Genomic DNA, 24,264 nt, shown 5'->3' with positions numbered 1-24,264 from the left:
CCGTAAACAACGACATATTAACTAGTTATCATAACCGACAAGGCTCCTACCATAAGGAAACCGCAACTACACATGAAAAAGAACATGGAAAAAAAGGTATCTACTATCAGAGAACCCTAAACAAACAAAAAAACAGAAAAAGAAGAAGAAGATCCGGCTCGAAGGACCATTATGTTGCGTTCTGCACATACGATGACCTCAATATAACAATTTTGGTCATCCTGAAGGGGGAGAGAAGATATTCTGTTCAATCTAGAACTCGCTGGTTTCCCCCTTTCATATTGGGTATGTATATTAAAATAAAAGAAATGAAAGCAAGTGGACTGTATAAAACTCTATTTTAAAAAGAGGTGAAATAAACCATAAATATACATAACCCAATATACCTACAATTATAAATAAAGAAGAATATAAACTTAAAAGAAGAAGAATATATGTAGTACAAACTTACACACAAAAAGAGAACCATAAACAAAACAAAACTGTCGATTGTATATATACCACGTTATAGATAGAAATAATATACAAAAAATAAAAAATATGAATATATATGTCATATAAAAACAAATTATTAAACTCAATGCAAAAGTATACTCATAATACACATTATGAGTTAATATTAGGTAATAAAATACACAACACTGTGATATATATACAAAAAGAATAGTGAAATTATTATAATATAAAAAATATACAAATCTACATAAAGGTAATGAAATGTTCTCAATCAAGTTCAATCGCGATCGCGGCACAACTGATAAAAAGTTCGAAGCAAATATGACATCTATATACCAAGTAAACGTACTTGATATATGCAGCAACAAAATTATGGTATTGTTCCTTACCCAATGAGAAGATGGCACTCCGGCCACCGCAAAAAATATGTCTTCTTCTACGAATAACAGGAACCACAAAATTTCTAATTTCAACTTTTCTGCATCAAACCGACTTCCTCGGTCAAAGGACCGCTGGCAAGTGTCTTAAGGTACTCTTAACCCAAACGCACACACATGTGTGTGGTTTGAGAGATAAAACTCGACTCTGATTTTGACCGCAATGAAGTGTCTCGACGCGCTGATCTTAACTTCAAAAACACATATCCTTATCTGGCATATGGAACTCGCCCTTATCGCCGTTATCTCGCAGATGGCTCATCTTGGAATGTTTAGCCCTTAAAACTGCTGTGCCCTTGTACACGCAAATCTCGTTTAAATATACTACGGGGAGAATCAAAACTAACAAAAAAAAGTCTGTTCATATTATATAAATATTTATATATCGTTGCGAAACTGCAACAAGTTCTATTGACGTTTTCCCACTCCATTGTCGCAGATTCTTCAGCCAGGACGTGCGTCTTCTCCCCGGTCCTCTTTGCCTTCCACCTTACCTTGTATGACCAGCCGCATCAATTCGTATTTCTTGTTTCTTAGTAGGTGATCAAAGTAGCCATTGGTGACCATTTTTCTTTTCTTCATAGTGTTGAGTATTTCTTTATCTATTTTCATTCTTCGTAGCGTTTCCGCATTTGTTATGTGTTGTGTCCACGATATTTTCCACATTTTTCGATAACATCACATTTCAAAGTTAATGAGTTTTTTCTCTGTCGCCTCTGTAATTATCCAGGCCTCAACTCCATACAACAGGACAGAGAACACGTAGCATCTCAATACTCTAGTTCTAATTTCGATGTTGAGTTTTCCATTGCATGGTTAAGTTAACTTACGTTATTTAAAAGTAACTTTTAAATAACTCAATGGTATGGAACATTACTTTCATCTAACAAACAATCACATTACACCTATCTCTACTTCATTGGATAAAATCTGTCTCCTCAAGAACTTCCCCGTTTACTGTCAAACAATTACAATAGCAGACTTAAGTTCTCCATTCAACAATACAGGATAGTTTGAACCATGTTCTTTCAACCATCAATTAATAGAGTACCGGCATGTAAGTAATGTTTTATTTATTTGTTCATTTATTAATTTATTACAATTTAATAGACTATTTTACCAATTTGTGGGTCTTACCTTGTCTGCTTAAACATTTTATTCATTTTGAAAATCCACAGACATGTAATATTGGCATAATTACTGTAATTTATATCATCTATCTTTGTTTATCTTTATTAGACAACACCCTAATATGGGTTTATTTTTTCAGCATTTATTTAACTTTGTATCGAGACCTGAAGATGCTTTGCATATTGTAGAAAGCGAAACCGGTCGTCTGGATAGTTAAATTAAATTGATTGTGAGTAAGTCTAATTTATTATTTCTTTTACCTTTTGAAATAATTTTATTTTGTTTGCCATACCACACAATACATTACCTACAGTCTCTGGATCTAGCTTTTTTAGGTCATTTAAAAGCAACTTTTATGCTTATTGCCGTTTTATGGTACAGAATAACACAAACAGGGTTCTAAAACGCCTTCAGTTTGGTAAACTCTTAGGTCAAGCCTGGGGAAACTCAGCAACTGTCCAAAATGCAGCTTCTGCATTTAAATCCACGGGAATCTATCCGTTTAATCAATTAATAATCCCAGAATATGCATATTTGACACACATCTTATCAGAAACAGAAACAATGAATTTTCCAGTTGGATCAGAATCTCTTTAACTAGGTCCCTCTAAAATCAGTGGTAAAATATTCTTGCCTGGTAGCCCAAACAAGTCATCAATTACTGATGAAGATATAACTCCCGGATAGGCTCTTGATGAGGTAACGCCAGTGCCTGTATTGGCAGTAACAGTAAAGAGAGCTCCTAAAAAAATAACTGAAGAGATTACTGCTCAAGACTTTATTAAAATGAAGAAAGATCCCTTGATTAAAAAAATCTCAAAACATATAAAAAACAAAAACGTAAGAGAAAGCCAAGCGAATCGTCACTATCTGAAGATGTTACTACAAACGACACTAGTGCTGATGAAAACATGAGAGATATTGAAAATGAGTGTGTTGGATGCAACAGGGACTATCGCCAAACATGTAAAAAAGATGACTGGTTACAATGTATTTTTTGACAGCGCTGGGTACATAAAACTTGTACAGGCTTCGTTAATCTCTGTAACAAGTGCGGAAAGCCTCTTGCTTTTAAAAAGAAAAAGGTTTAGCTTGGTCCATCTCTCCTACTCCTAGTGGCCCATCTCACCTCCACAGTTGAGGAGAGATAAACCGATGACGTACCAGTGCATTATATTTTTTTTAGGTTTAAGAATTATAATTTCTAGTTTTTACTTATACCAAACAAATACCAATGTTAAGTTATGTTATACATTTTTTTTCTATTCTGATGTTTATTTAATAAAGAAACGGGCTTCAGTTTTCCAGGAGGTGGTCCCTCTCCCCTCCCTGTACCCTATATTTGTATCCACTTATTTTATAAAAGATATTATATTTAAAGGTCCAATACTTTAGTCATATAATCAGCGGACCTAAATATAGTTTACTCTGGTTGATCATTCAGGGCAAAATCGAAGGAAAACGCTAGTTCGAAAAAAAAAAACAACTGTCTTAGCTGCGTAACATTAGACAATAAATCCGTCAAACAGTTAAGGAATTTTTTCATCTAGCTGCCGATCAAGGAAAACTTGTTAATACGACGATAGCCAACGCTTGAAAAGATACACGGCACACAAAGAAGATTATATATTATATTTTATGAAAAGTTATTATATTATTTTATAAAAAATGTGACTCCATAAGGAAACAGTTTAAAAAAACTTCTAATAATGATTTTATTTACCTGACATTTTCCGTCAATGCACATATCTAAACTACCCGGACGACATCTGGTACCATCTCGTACTCTCTTCGACAAAGTTTCGACTATCATAACAAAGTCATCATCAGTTTCTTCTTGATCGATTGGTTTTCCCTTACAAGTTAAAGCACAAGGACCATCGTCGGTGTAATGCGGTACCCACTCGTAGAGCAACCCATTTAGTGGAATTGTGTTATAAGCAGCGCATTGATCTTCTCTAAATTCGTGGGAGTCTGGACATGGCTAAAACAAAAAACAATATTATTATGAAGTTCTAGAAGTAATAGTGTTAGTGTGTATTCTTTGTCAAACTTTACTTAATAAATATATAAAGACGTGTTTACATTTGTAAGAAAAATGATAGATATCAGTTCACGATAGAGATTGAGAAATTTTCTTTATTTCGAATATTCATTATATTTTCATTTAATAAATAATTTTCATTAAGTGAAAAGTTTGTTTTTAGAACGAGAAGTAGAAGTAACCTTTATACAGTGTGGAAACCACTTATGGAATAAAATTGTTTGTGTCCTTATTATAGAAAATAATAAAAAACTCTGGGACACGTTAACTTTTAAATTTAATTGTGCGCTTTTTAAACATAAATTTAAATGTACAGGGTGATCCACGCAAGGCATAGTCCATAATCCGTATTTTAATGAAACACCCTGTATATTTTTATGTTTTTAAAAGATTCTTAACAACCTGATTTCAACAAACTATATCATGTAGAGTCTATAATGAAAAATACAAGGTGAAATTTTGAAATTATTAATTTATCACGTGTATTATTTTAAATTAGCTAAACACAGACAATACACTTTTACTTTAAGTGTCAGTATATTGGGGAAAATTCGTGTTTAGTAACCGTGTTAACATTTTTTGTCATGAATAGGTAAAAACTGTCTAGATAGTCTGTTAATTAAACTAAATCGGTAAATAATGCGGATTGTTATCAATCAGTTGTTGGTGTGTTGACAGTTTACATTAAAATAATAAACTCCTAATTAAAAGCTAGTTTTTTAAAGAAATAAAAATTATATGTTTAACTGAGACCCACCGAATTGAGATTTTAATGATGATCGGTTACGGGTAGAATTGTAGAAGTCAAGTTGAAGTAGCAAACTTATTTAATCAAAGGTATCCTCAGTTGCTTAATATTGCACAAGGTACTGTGTCTAAAATTTATGCACAATTCAAAGAACTTGGACATGTCAAACCATTAAATAGAAAACCGAACTCCATTGAAGATGCGGTGAAACTGGATATTTTGTTTGTTTGTGAATCTTGTGTGAGAGAATTCAACGTCAAGTTCACGTCAAATTGCACGTCAAAATAATGTAAGTCACACAACTATTCTAAGGTATCTCCATTAAGAAAAACTTCATCCATATAAATTGACTTTTGTGCAGGAGCTAATAGAAGACGATCCCGATCGTAGAATGGATTTCTGCAAAAGAATGATGGATAAAATTAACACAAATGAAATAGCTCTTATCACAATTTTTTTTTCTGATGAATCAACATTCACATTGAACGGAGAGGTAAACCGAAAAAACTGTAGATATTGGTCAGCGGAGAATCCGCAATTTAGTGTACTTCACCACGCTGAGCTATCAAATATCTGACTAAGTAAGAAGCTTTAGTTGCTTTTTCGTTCACCGTTTTTGTAGTTTGAACCATAACCGTTTTTATTTTTAAAAGTTCGTCACGCTTCCGAAGTAAGAATTCAACATTTTTTCCTTTGAGCTCGCCATGAAACGATTGTAAATGACGATGCATTTTAGCTGGAGCCATAGAGCTATTTGGTAGAACTTTGTTGCATATAACACACTGAGGATTATCATTATTGTTCATGAATCCTAAACCTATATAACTTTCGTCATATTTCTTTAGTTTTTTAGTAAGTGCTCTGGGTTGATTAATTGTAGAGGCCATTACTGGTCTAATTTGGTTTGTGGCAATTTCAGTTGCAATAGTAAGTGAAATTTAGTTGCGTCATTAAATTTTTATTACTTTTTTATGTTATATACTTCCTTGAATGTTATTAAAAACGTACGTAGCTTTCAGGGAACTCCTGAATTATTTCCACGGAACTCTGGGGTTCCGCGGAACTTATAAACAGTTTAAGAAACGCTGCATTAGTAACAAAAATAATGTTGACAATTTTAGTTCAATTTAAAATATTTCGGTAACCAAAAAATTGCCAGCCATATATGTGAGTTTAGATTTTTTAACTACTTTAATTACAAACTATAAAATTTTTAAAAATATCATTTTTTCCATAATCCTTATTAAAATTTTTTTTTTCAGGCGGAACATCAAGACGAAGCAAAACTAATCTGACTTGACAATGGCAAGTGTAACCTTGCCGAAACGTCGCCAAAACAATGGTTTTTTTAAAAACTATTTAACGCGGAGTCAAACCCGGAAAACAACTGAAACCAGATATAGCTCCCGCGGAAATTTCAAATCCAATATATATATATATATATATATATATATATATATATATATATATATATATATATATATATATCTAATTTAATGTAAGAAAAGGCTATGATGACACGTCATGCAGTTTTTCCGGGACGATAACTCCTAGCACCACCTAGAAAAGAAATCTAAACTACTAACTGACATTTTAATCATTTCTATTAATTTTGTTCTTGAAACTATACAGTTCATTTATTTATAATTTATTCTACAAATTAATGATACAAATATCCTTACTCGAAAATTTTACTACTTTTTATTCATGAGTAATTAACTTTTTCACAAAATTACCAAAAGTATAGGTTATTAGAATTGTAAGGTAAGATTTTTTAGGAAGCAAAATAATTTACAGCTTTACGTTAGAAGTAAAGTACCTGCCTTATTTCCCATATAAAATCCCATAAGAAAACGCTAAGGTTCATTCTGCTTATTTTTTGAGCGTTTTGTGGTGATGGTAGAATAGTTCGTCGGATCGTGACGTGAAGTATGATACACCATTGCAAAAGTGAGGGGTAGCGAATATGCTGAGATAGATAAAACATGGCGGCATTTAGAAAAGGGCATTACATCATATCTCCGTTTTTATTGGTCCGATTTAAGCTTGTAATAAGTAAGATAAAAGGGGAGGCCGATTATATTCAAACAGAAAAAACAAACAAGGCCACTAGCAAAAAGACCACTACACAGCATCTTCATTATTATGAATGCATATGGACATACGAGATACAATATGACACTTTGGATGATAATAGACACACTATAAGGTAAATTTGCTTTATTCACCTGAAGACGGACGCTGACTTACAAAATAAACAACTAGCCGAATCCTAATATATGACACATCAAATGAAACGACGTAACATGTATAGTACATATAATGTATATAGCGTGCTATCAATATTTATAAAGAGCATAGTAAAATAATATGATGTCAGGTCAGAAGTTCACAAGAAGATATTGTATATTTACTTGGTTTACATGCAAGAATTTTATTATAATTTTATTAAATTGAGTGAGTGACTGTAGATGGCAATTGAATGATTGGTTTCTCGTATATATATATATATATATATATATATATATATATATATATATATATATATATATATATATATATATATATATATATATATATATATATATATATATATATATATATATATATATATATAAACTCCTGGACAAAATTAACGCACCACTCATATTTTTCTCAATAATCTTTATTTATTGATAATTTACTGTACGACAAGTTACCTATGGACCTTGTTTGACAGTGACAGTTGTTATGTAAGCCAACAGTAGTATTGTTTTAGCAATAATTTCTATTAAACTTCGTTTTAGTCTAAAAGTGAGTTAAACTTTTCATAAAAAGTGCCGATTAAAGCAAAGTGCTTGTGAGAAACAAGCTTTTTATTGTGATATTCTTCATCATATGCATGTTTGAAAGATCATTTGCATAAAAATCAAATAAAAAAATAAACTGTCAAAGAAATTTGCCAATGGAAGAGGCAGTGCGATCATTTACTTTCCTAGATGAAGCATATTTAATGAAATACGTTGCACGTTTGTTAGGAAGACACCATTCCAGCATCAGTCGCAAGGTGAGGCAATATAATGAAACAAAGTCATACCATCGAAGACCAGGGCAAGGGCGAAAACGTTGCACTAATCAAATTGATGATCGTTTTTTGAGACAACGTGCTCTCTAAGATAGGAGAGTCACCAGAAATTTGCTGAAAAGTGAACTAGCAGATGTTCGAAATGTCGCGATATCGTCTCGAATAGTTAGAAGACCTTTACATGAAGCAGAATTGAGCAACAGAAAACCGGCCAAAAAACCATTGCTTACCAGAGAACATAGGGTTCAGAGACTGAATTTTGCAAGATTGCATCAAAATTGGACCATCGATGATTGGAAACGAGTTCTTTTCTTTAATGAGACTAGTAAGTCTAAAAGCTCCAGGTAGTCGTATGCGTGTCTGGCGAAGGCGAGGAGAAAGGTTTGCTAGCTGTAGTATCTCTCCTAAAGTACATTTTGGTGGTGGCTCTAAAATGTTTTGGGGGGGAATTTGTTTTGAAGCTCGTACGGAGTTGGTCCCTATACGTACGAGGTCTATGAATGCCCATTATTACTTAGACAACATTATTGTCGAACATGTAATGCCTTTTGCTCCGTTTCTTGGACCTAATTTTTTATTCATGCAAGACAACACTCGTCCTCATTTGGCTCGACAGGTTATTGGCTACCTAAATGATGTTGATATTCCATTATTAGAGTGGCCACATAACAGTCCAGACATGAATCCCATAGAGCACCTATGGGACTATTTAAAATAAAAAGATTCAAAGTCGTAGACCCCCTATTGCCAATCACATCCAACTCGTTGAGGCCGTTATTGAAGAATGGGAGAATATTCCGCAAGCTTTTGTTGAACATTTTATATCAAGCATGCCTCGACGCATAAATGCAGTCCTAAGAAGTAGGGGAGGCCTACACGGTATTAGTGTTAATCCAGATGCATTTTATTATGTTACTAAACTGATTTTTTTCTTCTTTTGGAGTTATGCAAGCTTATTTACGCATTTCCAGCAAAACAACATTTTAAGGAAACAATAAGGTAAATTAAGGTCATAGTAAAGTCATGTTGGACTTATTTGTAGGTGTTTATTATTATTTCAATCTAACTTAGTTTTATTTCGTGTTCACATTGTAAATATTTAGATAAATTAAAGTGGTGCGTTAATTTTGCCCAGGAGTTATATATATATATATATATATATATATATATATATATATATATATATATATATATATATATATATATATATATATATAAATATATATATATATATATACATATATATATATATATATATATATATATATATATATATATATATATATATATATATATATATATATATATATATGTGTGTGTATGTGTGTGTGTGGGTGTGTGTGTGTGTGTGTTTGTGTACTATTGAATATATTAACTATTTAATATGTTGATTTAGTTGTTTGAATGTTTGAAGCATTGTGTATTTATTATGATAATTATAAATTTAATACAACTAATGAAACAGACACGTTAATTCGTTAATACTGTCGACTAAACCACAATATTTTTCAGACACCAAATTTGCTAATACATTGCTAGTAGTGTGGGTATAAGCCAAGCATATTTTATAAAATATTTTAACCAAAGCATTTTTTACAAGCGAATAAACAGGATTTCAAATTATATTGGGTGTGACAGGTTAACATGACGTCGAATAGCTCTAGATAACCACTGAACCGGATTACAAAGCGTATGCACTGATAAATAATGCAACCAACTCATTTTTAAACACAATTGTCTATAGTTATAGCAACCTGGTCACGACTACGTATAATTCTTGCTAAAACGCAATTTTAATAATAATAAAATGATAAAATAACTTTAAATGTATATATGTAATAAATATCAGATCAATCTTGCTCAATGTCCTGGTTGAACGGCGCGAATTTTGATACATCTAGTTTTATAGGGAGATTTTTGAGATCTGGTCATTAATTTAAGCTGTACTGTAGTACACAGTCGTACAATATCAGTAGTGAAGTGATCAGTGAAGCCGTAAGAGAGTACTACAAAGAATAGCCAAACAAAAAAATATAACATTGGTAATCATAACTCTCTAATTTATAGAATATAGAATACATAATATAGAATTATTGGCTTACAATTATAATTATTATTATTATTTTTCATGTGTCTATTCTTTGAAACACGTTCTTCGATACCTAAAATTATCCTAAAATAATTACCCAGTACTTCATATTTTACTTTTGACTTCGTTTAAATCTGACACTTATTAGAGCACTCCAAATCATGGATCTTTAATTTGAGGTTATAAATAATGGGTTTAGTGATAGGCTTTTGTTGAAAGAGATCGATTTTATACCCAAAAGCCGAAACTTATTTTATTCGATAAATTATAATGCCAATATACTGTATTTAAAAACTTACCGAAAATTTTCAATGGAAACCTATTCATTTATAGCAATTTTTAAAAAAATTATATATAAATTCTTTTTTTTAGACAAATTATAAATAATACAACTTTAATATAATTCTGATTTTAAATAACATCTTCAATGATCATATATTATTTTGATCACTTTTTAAAAACTCTCTATCACTTGTCTTGAATGTCTTGTCATTTTAAAATAATTTATACTTTCTTCTGTCAACAGTTTGTTGTTGCCACTTAGGGCATAAGGTCTATTTTTCGAACTGGGAATTTGTACGTTCCCTTAAAAAATGTAATCCCTTATAACCAACCTAGTTTTTAAATAATTATAATTTTTGTTGCTTTAATTATGTAATTAAGGGTCATCTGACGTCATTATGTGGCTAGTTCCAATGACTTAATAGACGTAATTATAACCACATTTTCCATTTAATAGTCTAAATTTTACCATTTTGTTTTCATTTTTAAGTGGTTATACTTATTTGTGGGTCTTTCACTGATAATGACCTCATAGGAGCGAAAATATTCTGAAAATAAACAAATCAATTTTGTATAATTTTAAAATTTTAATAAACATTTTATACAACTTTACATACGAAGATTTTACTTTATTGCAAGTTTTTTTAAACTTTGGTATACAAAAAACCCCTGGAAATTTCTTTTTTAAATTTTAAATTGGGTTATTTTAAGATAAAAATTATTCTTATATATTTGTTTTTAATTTTAAATTAAGTACCTAATTAAATTAAGTAGTTTCAAAATGTGCAATTCCATTTTGATTTTATATCTCGTATGTCAGTTTAAAAAGCTTATAAACAAACTGATATACTCCTGCGTTTCGGAATATATAACCTTGATCAACGTTCGAACTTTAACGTTCCAAACACATTATTTATTTCCTACCCACAAGCTAGATCTTATTTTATTTCAAAGAATATGATGCTACAGTACTTGTATTACATTAAAAAGTTTACCCAAAGTACCTGAACCTCTAAAAACCATACAAACAAGCTGAATTTTGCTAGGAATGTCAATTTTGAGACCACAAAAAAGTGCAAGAATGTTTGCCACTCTTACCCCCGGGCTTCCGTAAAAAAACCCCTTCGTAAGGAGGAAACGGAAAACATAATTTACCAAGAATTTGTACGCCACAAAAAAATGTCTCAAACAAGAACTGTAGCTGGGATAATTTTGAATATTTATTAGCACTTTTTCTGTAAAATAAACCGTTATCTCAGAAACAACGCTTGAAGCGACCGGTTATTTTCGATAAATTTGAATTTGAATCGGAAAAATTCGATATCTTTTGACCAGTGTATCCTCTCGACAAATATAAAATGCGTTTTAAAAGTAAAGAGTGCATCTTATGTACTTAAGTTTTGAAATATGCCGCAAATAAAGTCATTTTTTATAAAGCTCTTAAATAAATAAACGATTTGTGTCATTTTTTATGATTCTCGATACTTAGAAATAACTAATAACCATCCGTGTAGCTTTCCTTGACGATGCCCGATATTGAATTTAGTAATATGTGTACACTTTGTCTAGATCAGCTGTTTACCCAATGGTTTTCCTCGTTAGGTTTAGTTAAGTTAAATTTGGTTCAGCTGTTATTCAAGCAATTATGCTGGTGGTTTCTTTCTTTTGCCAAAATACAGGAATCCTCGAAGTTGAACTCATGTTTTCGAATTATTGCATGTTCTGTGAGTGCACATGCATTTATTTTGTTGGTTTTTATGTCACTACGATGATTGTATTATGTATACGTTATTTTCTTGGAAAATGTTGTGTAAACGTGTTTTCTTGGAAATGTGTTTCATTAAATCTAGTACTCTTGCATAAATAAAAAGTCTGACACAGATAAATTAAGCAACATGTATTGTTATTTACTGGAAAAACATCAAAAATAAAATAAATATTAACCCTTACATATTCTTGTATAAATAACTGGTTGCATACCATTAAGACAGGTTCAATGATTAAAAATATTAAAACTAGCTACCCAATAATCTTGAAATTCTTGAAAATAAACACAATATCAAGAACAACTAATTACATTTTATTCACATTGTTTTTTCTTTCTGTTCTCTATGTATCAGAGTTAAAATATACTATCAAAAGATAGTGCATTAGATTGTCCATTATTAATTTTATACTTGTGTTGTTATTGTTGAGTGTCAAAGTTTATTTTAAATAATCTCAACGACTAGTAAGTTGCACTGACAAATTGTGATATTTTGTAAACATTTACACATTTTTTTTTATCTATATTACAGTGTCTTGAAAAAGAAATAAAACTATTCCGAAAGCTTGACAAAAAGTCAAAAGAGTGTTTCTCTAACATTTCGGCCAACCTTCTGACTGCAGTCCTAATAAACTGATGGTTTTGTTTATATCGACAGTCACGAATATCCTGTATTTCTTGTATATATATATATATATATATATATATATATATATATATATATATATATATATATATATATATATATATATATATATATATATATTTGAGGCGTAATTTATATAAACAATGGCTGTACATTTTTCTATATTAATCTTTGTTTTTCGTAAATTAACTTAAACAATCAGTCTGACGGAAACGCCAAACAGTGCGTGTGAATTTTATCCTTGAACTTGGTCAGTTGCGTTATACCAAATCAGTGAAAGTCTTCCGCTTAGGTGTAATTTCAATACCAAGGACTAGATTCTGTCACAGACATGTATATTCGAGCAAACAACCAGCAGCGGTGCGAGCGTTGAATTTTAAGGATATTACCGAAGTTAACGCTTTAGGAGTATAGAATTTCGAAAAAATACTGTTCGAAGAATTACAGTTCATTAGTACTTAATAAAAAAGTATATTTTTCATATATAAAGTCTTTACATGGTTAGCCAATCTTAGTGAAAATGTTTATGTTGCGTATATTGTCTTTTATTCTGACTATATGTCATTCTCACGTTCATTTCATACGGTCATAATTTTAACTATGTGTTCTAAAATGTTAACCCTACATTAATTATTCTACGAATTTCTCTGTTTCTTACTACGTCTGTCAAGGTTATGCCAACAATAATCTATACACTCTACATTAAGCCACTTTCAGTTTATATGCTGATATCTTTGTAACATGAAGTACAAATTTGTTAAATGATCTTCTCTTTAAGATAATTCGTACATCCTAGCTTAAGAACCTGCGTCAGTTTATATATATATATATATATATATATATATATATATATATATATATATATATGTATATATATATATATATATATATATACATATAGTCAGTACCACAACACTATTTAGGTCCACACTGCAAACATTCTAAAGATCGTGCGACTGTTCGCCAATGCTCTTTGAGATCAAGGTATTTGACGAAATTGGATCCAGTTAAAATATCGGTAGTATTCATCAAATAGTTAGATAATTGCCGGTTTGACCTCTACTTTGGTATTATACATCAACGTTCATTCTGTCTAATTATTTTTAACGTTTACGTATATTGTTTTAAACTACATTCGTTTTACAAATTTCCATCTGTTAACAAACGCACGTGAACGCCAGGCAAGGTCGTACTGAGGTATATTATATGATTTTTAAAAGTATTTACTTTTGAAACTAGTAAGTGCAAGAATTTCTTGAAAATTAATCATTTTGAGCAAAATTTAATGTTCCATTGAAGAAAAATGTGCTAAAATAAAATATTCCTTAACAGAAAAATACATAACAAAGTGAACATTTTGAATAAAAAAGCAATACGCTACAATTTGAATTTAAACAGACTGGCAAGTTTGGATCTGTACCATGAGAATCCGTTTGGCTTAAGCCAATAAATTATATTTAATAGCCTCTTGACGAATGAGAGGGCGAATATCAATACGTGCGTATGTTTACAAATGGGAATTTGCTAAATGAATATACTTTAGTTTAGTTAATTTTTTACTTCACCGTTTTAGCAGTATTATTGAAGGGATCAAATAAAGCAACTGAATGCCCTTAAATAATTGGACAAAGAAGAATTTTTGACGATAGCTGCAAGGTAGCTAAAGGTTGTAGAGATTTATTAAGAAAAATGAAGGTTTTTAAGAAGTGTTAGAGAACAGATACAGAAACAGAACTAATTAAATCATAATTAACAGCAATAAATGGGGGATTAGAGTGTAAACCATAAACTAAAAAAATATCATTTATGAATGGCATAATTGCATAAATAAATGAAATCAGACGATAGCCAGAGTTGTGACATCAAGATGAATAATTGAATATGTAATATTAAACAAGCCACAACTGAAGGTTAAAATAAGTTTATTGGCGTTTCAATTTCCAATCAGGAAATCGTTCTCAAAATACAAACATTAATAAATTAAACAAATTTTGTTTTTTGTTATAATTAAAATTTATAATATCGTCAGCTGAAGTAAAATACTACATTAGGTATGTATACTATATAGGCATATTCTTTCAGGTCGATGTTGAATTCGTTATATGAATACGAAATATTATACGAAATAACAACTGTGGGACTTTTTCACAAAACTGGTTCAGAGTCGAAGTGCAAGATGCTCTTTATGCTCAAAAAAATTGTTAATTAGCAACCGCTCAATACCATGCTTCTAGCGTCAGTTTCTAGCACCAGTCGGTGCTAGAAACTGACTTTGACATTAATACAGTGTATCTTTCAGAACTTTTAGATAAAACCTAAAATGTTATTTTAGGTTTCATCTGTGGTTACAAAAGAATAATTCCATTTTTAAAAACTATGTGTGAGTTACTTCGATTCGTTATTTCATCTATCTACTTAGGACTAGTTCGTCTGTAATGTTGCATCCCAGATATTTAATGTGAGTAACTCTCTCAATGTTTTGTTGATCTATCTGCAGGGAAGCATTGGCGTGAGGATAGCGACCAAATATCATAAACTGTGTCTTAGAAGTATTTCTTTCTAAAGTTATTTTCCTTGCTGTCGTGTTTATTATTTTTTTATATTATTATTTATTTAGTATTCAGTTTATTATTTTTTTACTGCAAAGTCTTTATCTTGAAAAACCTGTTAAAAACTATATTTAAGTAAATATTAAGTAACAGCGGATATAGAGTGCATCTATTTTTGACGCCATTTTGAGTGTAATATTCGTCCGTTAATTTTTATCAGACCAGTGAAGAAAATAAAATGGATAGAAAAAAATGAAATGTTTAAAAGCTAAGAGATGCGACAATTGCAGAACGGTACTCGGAAAATATCACCAACATGCTAACGAATCAAAATGTAAATGTAGAAGGCCAGACAGATATAGACTCCTACTGGATCAAAATAAAGGAAGACACTGACAGCAGCGAAAAATAAAATAGAAACAGAAATTTGTGCCCGTAAAAATCATTTTTTTGACGATGAATGCAAGAATGCAACAAACGAAAAAAATGAAGCTCACAGAAAGATGCGTACCTGACGAACTAGAACAACTGTAGAGAATTACCAGACAAAAAGCGGAGTAGAAAAGAGGATACACAAAAGAAAAAAACGAAAGCACTTAAATAAGAAATTTAAATATATATAAAACCTTAACAAAGATGAAGAATTCAGAGCATTTTATAAGAAAGTTAAGGCAACCACAAGACAATGCAGAAGTCAGAATGGCGACCTATTAACAACAAGGAAAGGTGTATTGAATAGATGGGTAAAATACTTTAACCAGGCACTTAATATAGAGAAATAAGAAGAAAACCTAGAAGACGGAAAAGGTTAGGTAAAGGGAACAGATGAGAGGAAAGAGGAACCACCAACGATTCTTGAAGTTAAAGACGCAGTTAAAGAACTAGCCTAAAACAAATTACCCGGAATAGATAACCTTCCAGCTTAACTATACAAAGAATGTGCTCACGATATCATAATGGTATTACAGCAGCCTATAAAAGAAATATGGATACAGAAATCCCTCCCCAATGATTGGAATATTGCAATACTTAGCACCATGCACAAAAAAAGGAGATATCTTTAAATGCTCTAACCACAAAGTAATTACGCTTCTAATTGAAGCGTATAAAATATTTTCCACAGTAATATGTCACCGAATATGGAAAGAATATTTCAAAGAGATACTAAATGACGAAGTGACTACTAAAGAAAATTATTATGTTCCTAGACCTCAAATAGTAATAGAAGAAATACCAAAGCCCACAAGAGAAGAAATTAAAGAAATAATAAAAGATATGAAAAACCAAAAAAGTCCCGGGGAGAGCGGCAATGTGGCAGACAACATAAAATATGGAGGAGAGGTCTTAATAAACAAACTTGGTGAGCTAATACTAGAAGTATGGGATGCCGAAGAAATGCCTCAAGAATGGAATAAGTCGATTATAATTCCTATACACAAAAAGGGAGATAGAACTGAATGCACAAACTATAGAGGAATATCCTTATTAGAAGTAATGTATAAAGTACTCGCCATACTAATTAAAAAACGATTAGAAACATATATAGAGAAGAATCTAGGACAATACCAGGGGGGATTTCGGAAAGGAAGATCAACAACCGATCAAATTTTTATGCTAAAACAAATCCTGACCAATTGCTATGAATACAACATTTCAGCACAAGTACTTTTCATTGATTACAAAGCTGCCTACGATACAATAAACAGAAACAAGTTAATAAAAACACTAAAAGAATTCCAAGTGCCAGAAAAAATAATAAGATTGGTAAAAATGACAATTAGACAAACCATTTGTGCTGTGAGATGCAACGGTACAGTCTCAGAAGAATTCGAAGTGGAAGAATTCAGTTGTAGAATTCGAGAAGGTGGATGAATATATGTACTTAGGTACTCTTATTGATCAGACATGTAAAGAAGAAACTGAAATTAACCTGAGATTGACCAAGAGCAACAGGTGTGCTGGAGCCATGAACAAAATAATTAAGGCCAAAGATATATCTCGTAATACAAAAATAAGAGTATACAAAACTATAATTAGACCCACAATGCTATACGCTGCTGAGACATGGACTATGAACAAAACCGTACAGAACACATTGGAAGCATGGGAAAGAAAGATACTTCGCAGAATATTTGGTGGAAAAGTAGTAGAGGGAGAATGGAGAAGACGAACTAATGCAGAAGTGTATCAGTTGTATGCTAACCCTACAATAACAAAAGTGGTGAAAAAAAGTAGACTAGAATGCCTCGGCCATCTAGAAAGAATGCAAGGTAATACACTAGTCAAGAATATTGCTTGGAGAGTACCTGAGGGCAAAAAAAAGAGAGGAAGACCAAGAAAGAAATGGAGAGATGCAGTGATGGAAGATGTCAGAGAGATGGGAATCAGAGATTATAAGCTGTTAGCTAAGAATAGAAAACGATGGAAATTATCCATCCAGCAATGGGCCTAAAAGGAGAGACCTCAACTCAACTAGATCATAAATTTATCGGACACCTAATTAGTTTTTTCTGTTTTTTTGTATACCTACTCGGTATAAAAACTTTCATGCCTAATTTACTAGATATTCTTTAAATGCGCAGACGCAATAAATAGACAGGATGACAGTCAGCTGATAAAATAAAATGTTTGTTTATTGTGGTAATTCGATGTAAGAGTATGTGTTGACAGTCATCTTTGGGTGCCTTGATGTTTCTCCAAATGTTATTTTTTGTAGATTTCACCCGATTAGGATAACGTTTAATATTAGAAGTAATTTAACCAAACACCTACTTCAACCCATTGGTAACCAGGAACCGATTGTTTCCAGAACCACAGCGTTCTTAGTCATTCGTTTTTTTCGGAGCCTCAAGGACCGTCAGAGTCTTAAGGGGACCTAACCAGGACAGCTGTAGTGTTGTGACAGACATTAACAACAAGTTTCTCAGGGTTAAGGTTTTTCTTGTAATTTACAACTTTGTATATGCATATACCAAGGTTAGTACTTATTACAGTTTCTGTATCAGCTATAAAAAGTTAGGTAAATAGTTATTAATTAATTAAACTAGATTCATTGATAGGGAAAGGGTTCATGATTTTTGTATAGCGGGTTTTAAAAGGGAAGGGAAGAAATTTATGTATCAGGGTTTTTAAAAATTATATATATATATATATATATCTTTCCGAGTCTGTTGGCCATACTCATCACACTTGATCACTTTAGATATCTCCCAGCATCTATGTGTAAGCATAACACTTACACATAGATCTGGTGTTTAGCTGCTTCGACACATATTAGTCGTATATTTGTTAGGTAAGGTAGTTTCTTTTGTATAACCGTCACGGTTTTTTTTTAGTATTTATATTCCCTACCTTACCTATCTAGGATTTAACTTTCGTAACTAACCTTAGTGTTAAGATTTCGCTTCTCCCATGGACTTAGATTATATATTTACTAATACACCTTTTTGTTTGGCCCAGTAGTGGGGGTCCTTCATTTTGTCGTGGCTTTTTGGTCCTCGCATACCGTAGCCCCACTACTGTAATTATATTTTCTATATATAGATATAGGTGAGTTTTGTTAGTTGTTAATATTATAAATATATTTGTTACAAGTAGTTTTGCTTTTATTTCAGTTCCTGCTTACAGTTATAATATAGCAGAACAAGGTCAATAGTGTCTTTTCGGTTTTTAAACATTACTACAGGGTATTAAATCAATAGTACTTTATTCCTTGTTGTTCATAACTTCATTTATTTTTTTTTCGTTAATTTCCTTCAGAAATTAGCTGGCGCCCATTTCAGTATTTTCCTAGGCATCTCCGTATATTCTCTTATCTTACCTCTTTTATAGTTCCAGATTTTCCGGTGCATTATTATATTGTATTCTTTTGGATAAAAAGATCTCTTTTCCCCTTATCTCAAAGCCAAATTCGAGTGTAGTGAGGCTAGCCCGAATTTGTGCTTGAGGTTTTGTGTCTCTGTGTTCTTTTGAGCTAAGCCATTCTTTTTATTATAACTTCTTTGCTAGTTCTTCTCTAATTTATCATCTCCTTCTCCATATACCACCCCCTAAACTTTATTTAGGTTTCAACGGGTCCTCTAATATGCAAATTAAAAAAAAATTGAATTCTTAAAGTTTTTACTCCACATTTTCAAAAAATAACATTTTCACATTTAGCCGATTACGATCCTTCAACTGTCAGATTTAACTAAAATGCAATGCAATAATTCTAGACATTCTTAAAATCCTATATGACGTCAAAATTAGTGACGCACTGAAAGAAGGGTTTGGGATAGACTGTAGATACTTGTCACATATTTGTAGACTACAAAGCAGCCTACGACTCTGTGAATACAAGAGAAATGTTTAAAGCAATGCAAGAGCTAGAAATACCAAATCAGTTGGTAAATCTAACAAAGCTAACTCTTGAAAAAGTTAAATGTAGAGTACGAATTCAGGGAGAACTGTCTAAACCTTTTAAAACATATAATATAATATGCGCCAGGGAGCCCCTTTCTCCTGTATACTGTTCAATCAAATCTTGCGACCACTTGTAATATAAAATGACGTAATCGAAGCAGTGAATGAGTTTGAATATCTGGGAATGCTCCTTAACACTGAAAATAATACTACCGCAGAGAAAAACCGCAGAATTTGCACAGCCAACAGATGTTATTTTTGACTCAATCTCATCCTTAAATCCACAATTAACTTGAGAAATACAAAAATAAAACTCTACAAAACAATAATACGCCCACTCCCAACATATGATTCAGAGACCTCAACTCTAACAAAAAGTAATAAAAATATGTTAGGATGTTTCTAACAAAAAAAGGGTTAAGGCAAATCTATGGAACAGTGAACGACAATGAAGTGTGGAGAATATACAACTTCCAACTTTATAGAATATATCAGGAACCAAAAATCGTAAAACATAGGTAGGCCGTCTGAGGTGAATAGGGCATGAAATGTGGATGGAACAAAATGACCGAGCTAAAAACTCTCCAGAACAAGGTCTCTTGATAACAATATGAAGATATGAGAAATATGGGAAAACGTGCTTGGCGTAGAAACGCGAATAAAGAGAAATTCTTGAGGAGCCTAGGACTCGCGCAGGGTTGTGAAGCCAAAATTATGATGAATTTTGTATAAAAATAGAAACAAACAAGATTAAAGATTCTAGACAGCATTCGACCATGTGTGTGTAAAGCCTCTTTCATTTCACGTTCACAACTCACTTAGACACCACACCTTGTAGTTTTAAATTTATATTGCACAAAGCAAATGCGTTTTTCTCATTTTTCCATATTTCCGATTTTCTAATTTTCCTCAAAAAACTAAAAAAAAACTAAAGGATCGATTTTTGTTTTACTTTTATTTCGGTTCTAAAATATTTTCTGTTTATTAGAAAATTTTCTGTAATAACATTCGTACGGCACTGATTAAAAATGGTACGTAATATAAACTACTTGTAAACCTTGCTGCAGGCGTTTAATTCAACACAGTCACGTTGGCTTTGATCCCGTCACCTTCCTCAGGCGTTCTTTTATTTATGCGAGAAATATCCCATTTTTCAGAAAAATTAAATTTTATGTCTTCGGCTTTTATTTCCCTCAGTTTTAATATCGGAGTTTATTTTAGACGGGGAATTTTTATATTTACTATATTAAAGTAGTGATTAACTGTGGAATTATCCTTTATTTAGGTTAATTGTTTTTAATAATGAATCTCTCACTAGTACAGTTTAAACAAAATATAGACACCTGTACCTTTAACTAAATTATTAAAGCGTCAGAAAAAAATTGAAATTTTAGGATATAGGCCATAAAATCACATATTTCTAAGAATCAATAGTATCGTAGTAACCATACTAAATGAGGTGTCATTACTTGAACAATAATCTATGTGCCGTTGGACATCCGACGGTCTATGCAGTTTTGGCGTGACTGGTTAGATGGCGTGGCAGTACACTTTTACAATTGTCATAAAAAGGAAAACGATCTATGTTATTAACGATTGCATCCCAATCGCACGTGGTTTTGTCTTCTAGTACCCTGAAAACGGTTAATAAATTGAGAAAAAGAAAAGTAAAAGTAACTTAGTGGAAATGCATGAAGCGAAAAGCATTAGGAGATGTAGGATAACAGTATGTTTCAAAAAGAAATAAGATTATGCCTGCAAAACGTCGACCAAAACAGGTGAGTGGAATAACGCTCTATGTTATTTGAAAAAAAGACTCTATAGCTAGCAGCTACCGATTTTTATGCTACTTTTTAGTATCGTGTGTGTAACATTATCTCCTGTTCAAAACCTGGGTGCTATTCCTTAAAACTTGACAGAAAAATGCAGTTATTTAATGATTTTCACCAACTACATTGTGATGATCAGTCAATCTTTTAAAGTGCATTATTGTAAAGGAGCCTGGTCGTCGAAGAAGAGGTAAGACCAACAGCCCAAAAACTTGCATTCTTTTTATTTAAAACACAAGACGAAGTTTACAAGAAAATTTCTTGTAAACATTTTTCTATTACATTGCGCCGTATTCAAATATTGCAATCTAAACTTAAGAATAGTATAACATAACTACTTCCAAAGATCAAAGAGGAAAACATGGAAACAGGAATCATGCTTTTATGGACGCTGACAGGGACGTGGTGAGACAGCACATAAAAAGCTTTCCGAAACAATCCAGCCACTATTTAAGAGATAAACCAGAAAAATAATGTCCTAGTCCAGACTTAAATTTGTACAAAATGTATATAATGTTCAAAGAATAATATACAAACATAAAAGTTAATCGTGCAATGTATCAAAAAACTTTTACGAATGAATTTGGATTAGGACTGGGAGTCCCGAGATCAGATACATAAAAATATTGCGACATGACATATTTAAAGCTTTTTAATGCAACAACAGAAGCAGAACGTAACACTATTAACACCGAGAACTACACCACCGTAAAGCATAAACTCTTATGGGAGATCAGAATACTGCTTTCGATCAGAATGAAACAATCGCAAAACGAGGATCCGCGAGAATAACGTCGTGTATTCTAAAATACATCTTAATGAATTACAGCAAACTAAGGGAAGGTAAAAAAAAACTCTTATTGTTTGGCCAGATAGATACGTTAGACAAAATAATATCTGGAGAATAGTGGCCTTATATTTTTGTCTTATCCAAATGGGTTATTTCATAATTTTTATGTTCAGGGCACAGTTTTCTGCCTTGCGATCGAGACATTGGCAAAGATTAAGATTAAGAAAGTGAAAACAACAGCAAAGACAGTAATAATACCTTTAGATTGGACCAACGCCATAGGGGAAGTATGTATAAATTCACCATTTACAATCGTTATCGTGGAACAAAGAGACATTTCTGCGATCTGAACGAGGTGAAAAAAATGGTGAATAAAACAACCACCAAAATTACGGTCACAATGTAAATAAAACTTGCAAGTGATGATTCAATGATATGCCAGTTTCCAGAAATCACACAATATAATGAGCCTATGGGAACCACTTACAATTATAAAAAAAAAGCGTGGTAACAGCCTAGACCAAATTACAGTACCCTTAGTAGAATCTTTAAAGCCGTTGTATAATGCTTCATTCAAAATTAGTAAAGAAAAAAAAAGAAAATTTATTGGATATGACAAAATATATGGACAATAAGTACAAGCCCTTTTATACCAGTTTGGCTGATGTCGAAGAATAAAGGCGTGAAATTTATAATAATACAATAATATATTGAGTTTTTTCTTATTTATCTTTTTATTTCTATTGTTTACGACTTTCCCTGGAGCCACAACTAGAAGCCAGTGGCACAAAATAGAAAACACTCGATTGATTTCGGGGAGGCCTATGTTCAAAGTTGGATTACTTAAGGATGAAGAAGAAGAAGAAAAAGAAGGATGACTCTCTTAAAGAAGCTGTGAAACAATGATTATTTTAACCTATGTAAATTTATACATAGATCATTGTGTCAGAGAAATGTGTTTTTTACATTAGAAATAGTATAAGAAACAATATTATCAACTGGAAGTGTTTAGGAACTAAATAGAGGCTTTTTGATTTTTTATAGTTTTTTAACAATACTAAACATATACTTAACATAAATCATTGTTCCAGTGATCGCTTCAATTATTTGACATTTAAACATAAAGTGTGGTTGTCTATATTTTTACCAAATATGTGTGGAAATATTGAGTCTTCTTGTTCCAGTACCGACTCGAATTCAATAATGAAGGTTGGCTATAAACGTTGCAAATTTATTTTTCTGCTGGCTTGTCTTAAAAGTATCAGTTTAACCCGGTCCTGTCGCGAATGTTTTTCAAAGAGGATATAAATTTATGGTCTACCACGACCCCGTTTTCTTTCAATTTTATCCTTCTTAATCAACTGCAATAATTCGTACTTATCATTTTTAAGGATGTACCCCAAATATGCAGTCTTTCTCCTTTTAATGGCAATCAAAAGTGATCTGTCTTTTCCCATTCTGTGTAATATAATTTCGTTCATAATATGATATGTCCATGGTATTTTTAAACGTCTCCTAAATAGCCACATCTGGAAAGCTTTCAGCTTTCTCATTGTAAAATATGCAATAAGGCATTGATTGGTGATCAGTATACTAGTGTCTGGGGGCTAGAGAGACAGACTTCGAAAGCCCTGATAAAGGCATCAAACAGGATGTCGAAAGCTCGGCGCGGTTCAACCTGGAAGACTGTTAAGTTTAATTCTTGGAATATAGTATTAATCTTAGTGCTATGTTTAATATTATATATATATATATATATATATATATATATATATATATATTAATATATATATATATATATATATATATATATATATATATATATATATATATATATATATATATATATATATATATATATATACATAATAACAATCAAAAGCTAGTTATCAATAACAAAAAATATAATAAACAGAAACAAGTGTCTTTCTGACATGAATCAAACATCAACATAATCAATGTCATAATGAATTTCTACAAAATTAAATAAAATTAAAATATTGTACTTCATAACTATATAATTTTATTAAGTT

At 31.6% G+C, this 24,264-nt stretch overlaps 1 protein-coding gene across 3 annotated transcripts in view; it reads right to left on the bottom strand.

Annotated features, from left to right (window-relative positions):
• Positions 1–24,264, bottom strand: part of nolo (ADAMTS-like no long nerve cord) — a 2,006,971-nt gene that overhangs the window by 207,138 nt on the left and 1,775,569 nt on the right. For all 3 annotated transcript variants that reach the window (XM_072535059.1, XM_072535060.1, XM_072535061.1), the window contains exon 8: positions 3,748–4,008. In XM_072535059.1, coding sequence (XP_072391160.1) covers positions 3,748–4,008 — 261 coding nt within the window. The remainder of the gene's footprint in view (positions 1–3,747; positions 4,009–24,264) is intronic.

This window comes from Diabrotica undecimpunctata, chromosome 6 (genome assembly GCF_040954645.1).
Source record: "Diabrotica undecimpunctata isolate CICGRU chromosome 6, icDiaUnde3, whole genome shotgun sequence".
Classification (NCBI taxonomy): Eukaryota; Metazoa; Arthropoda; class Insecta; order Coleoptera; family Chrysomelidae; genus Diabrotica; species Diabrotica undecimpunctata.
This window is presented reverse-complemented; position numbering and strand designations above follow the sequence as displayed.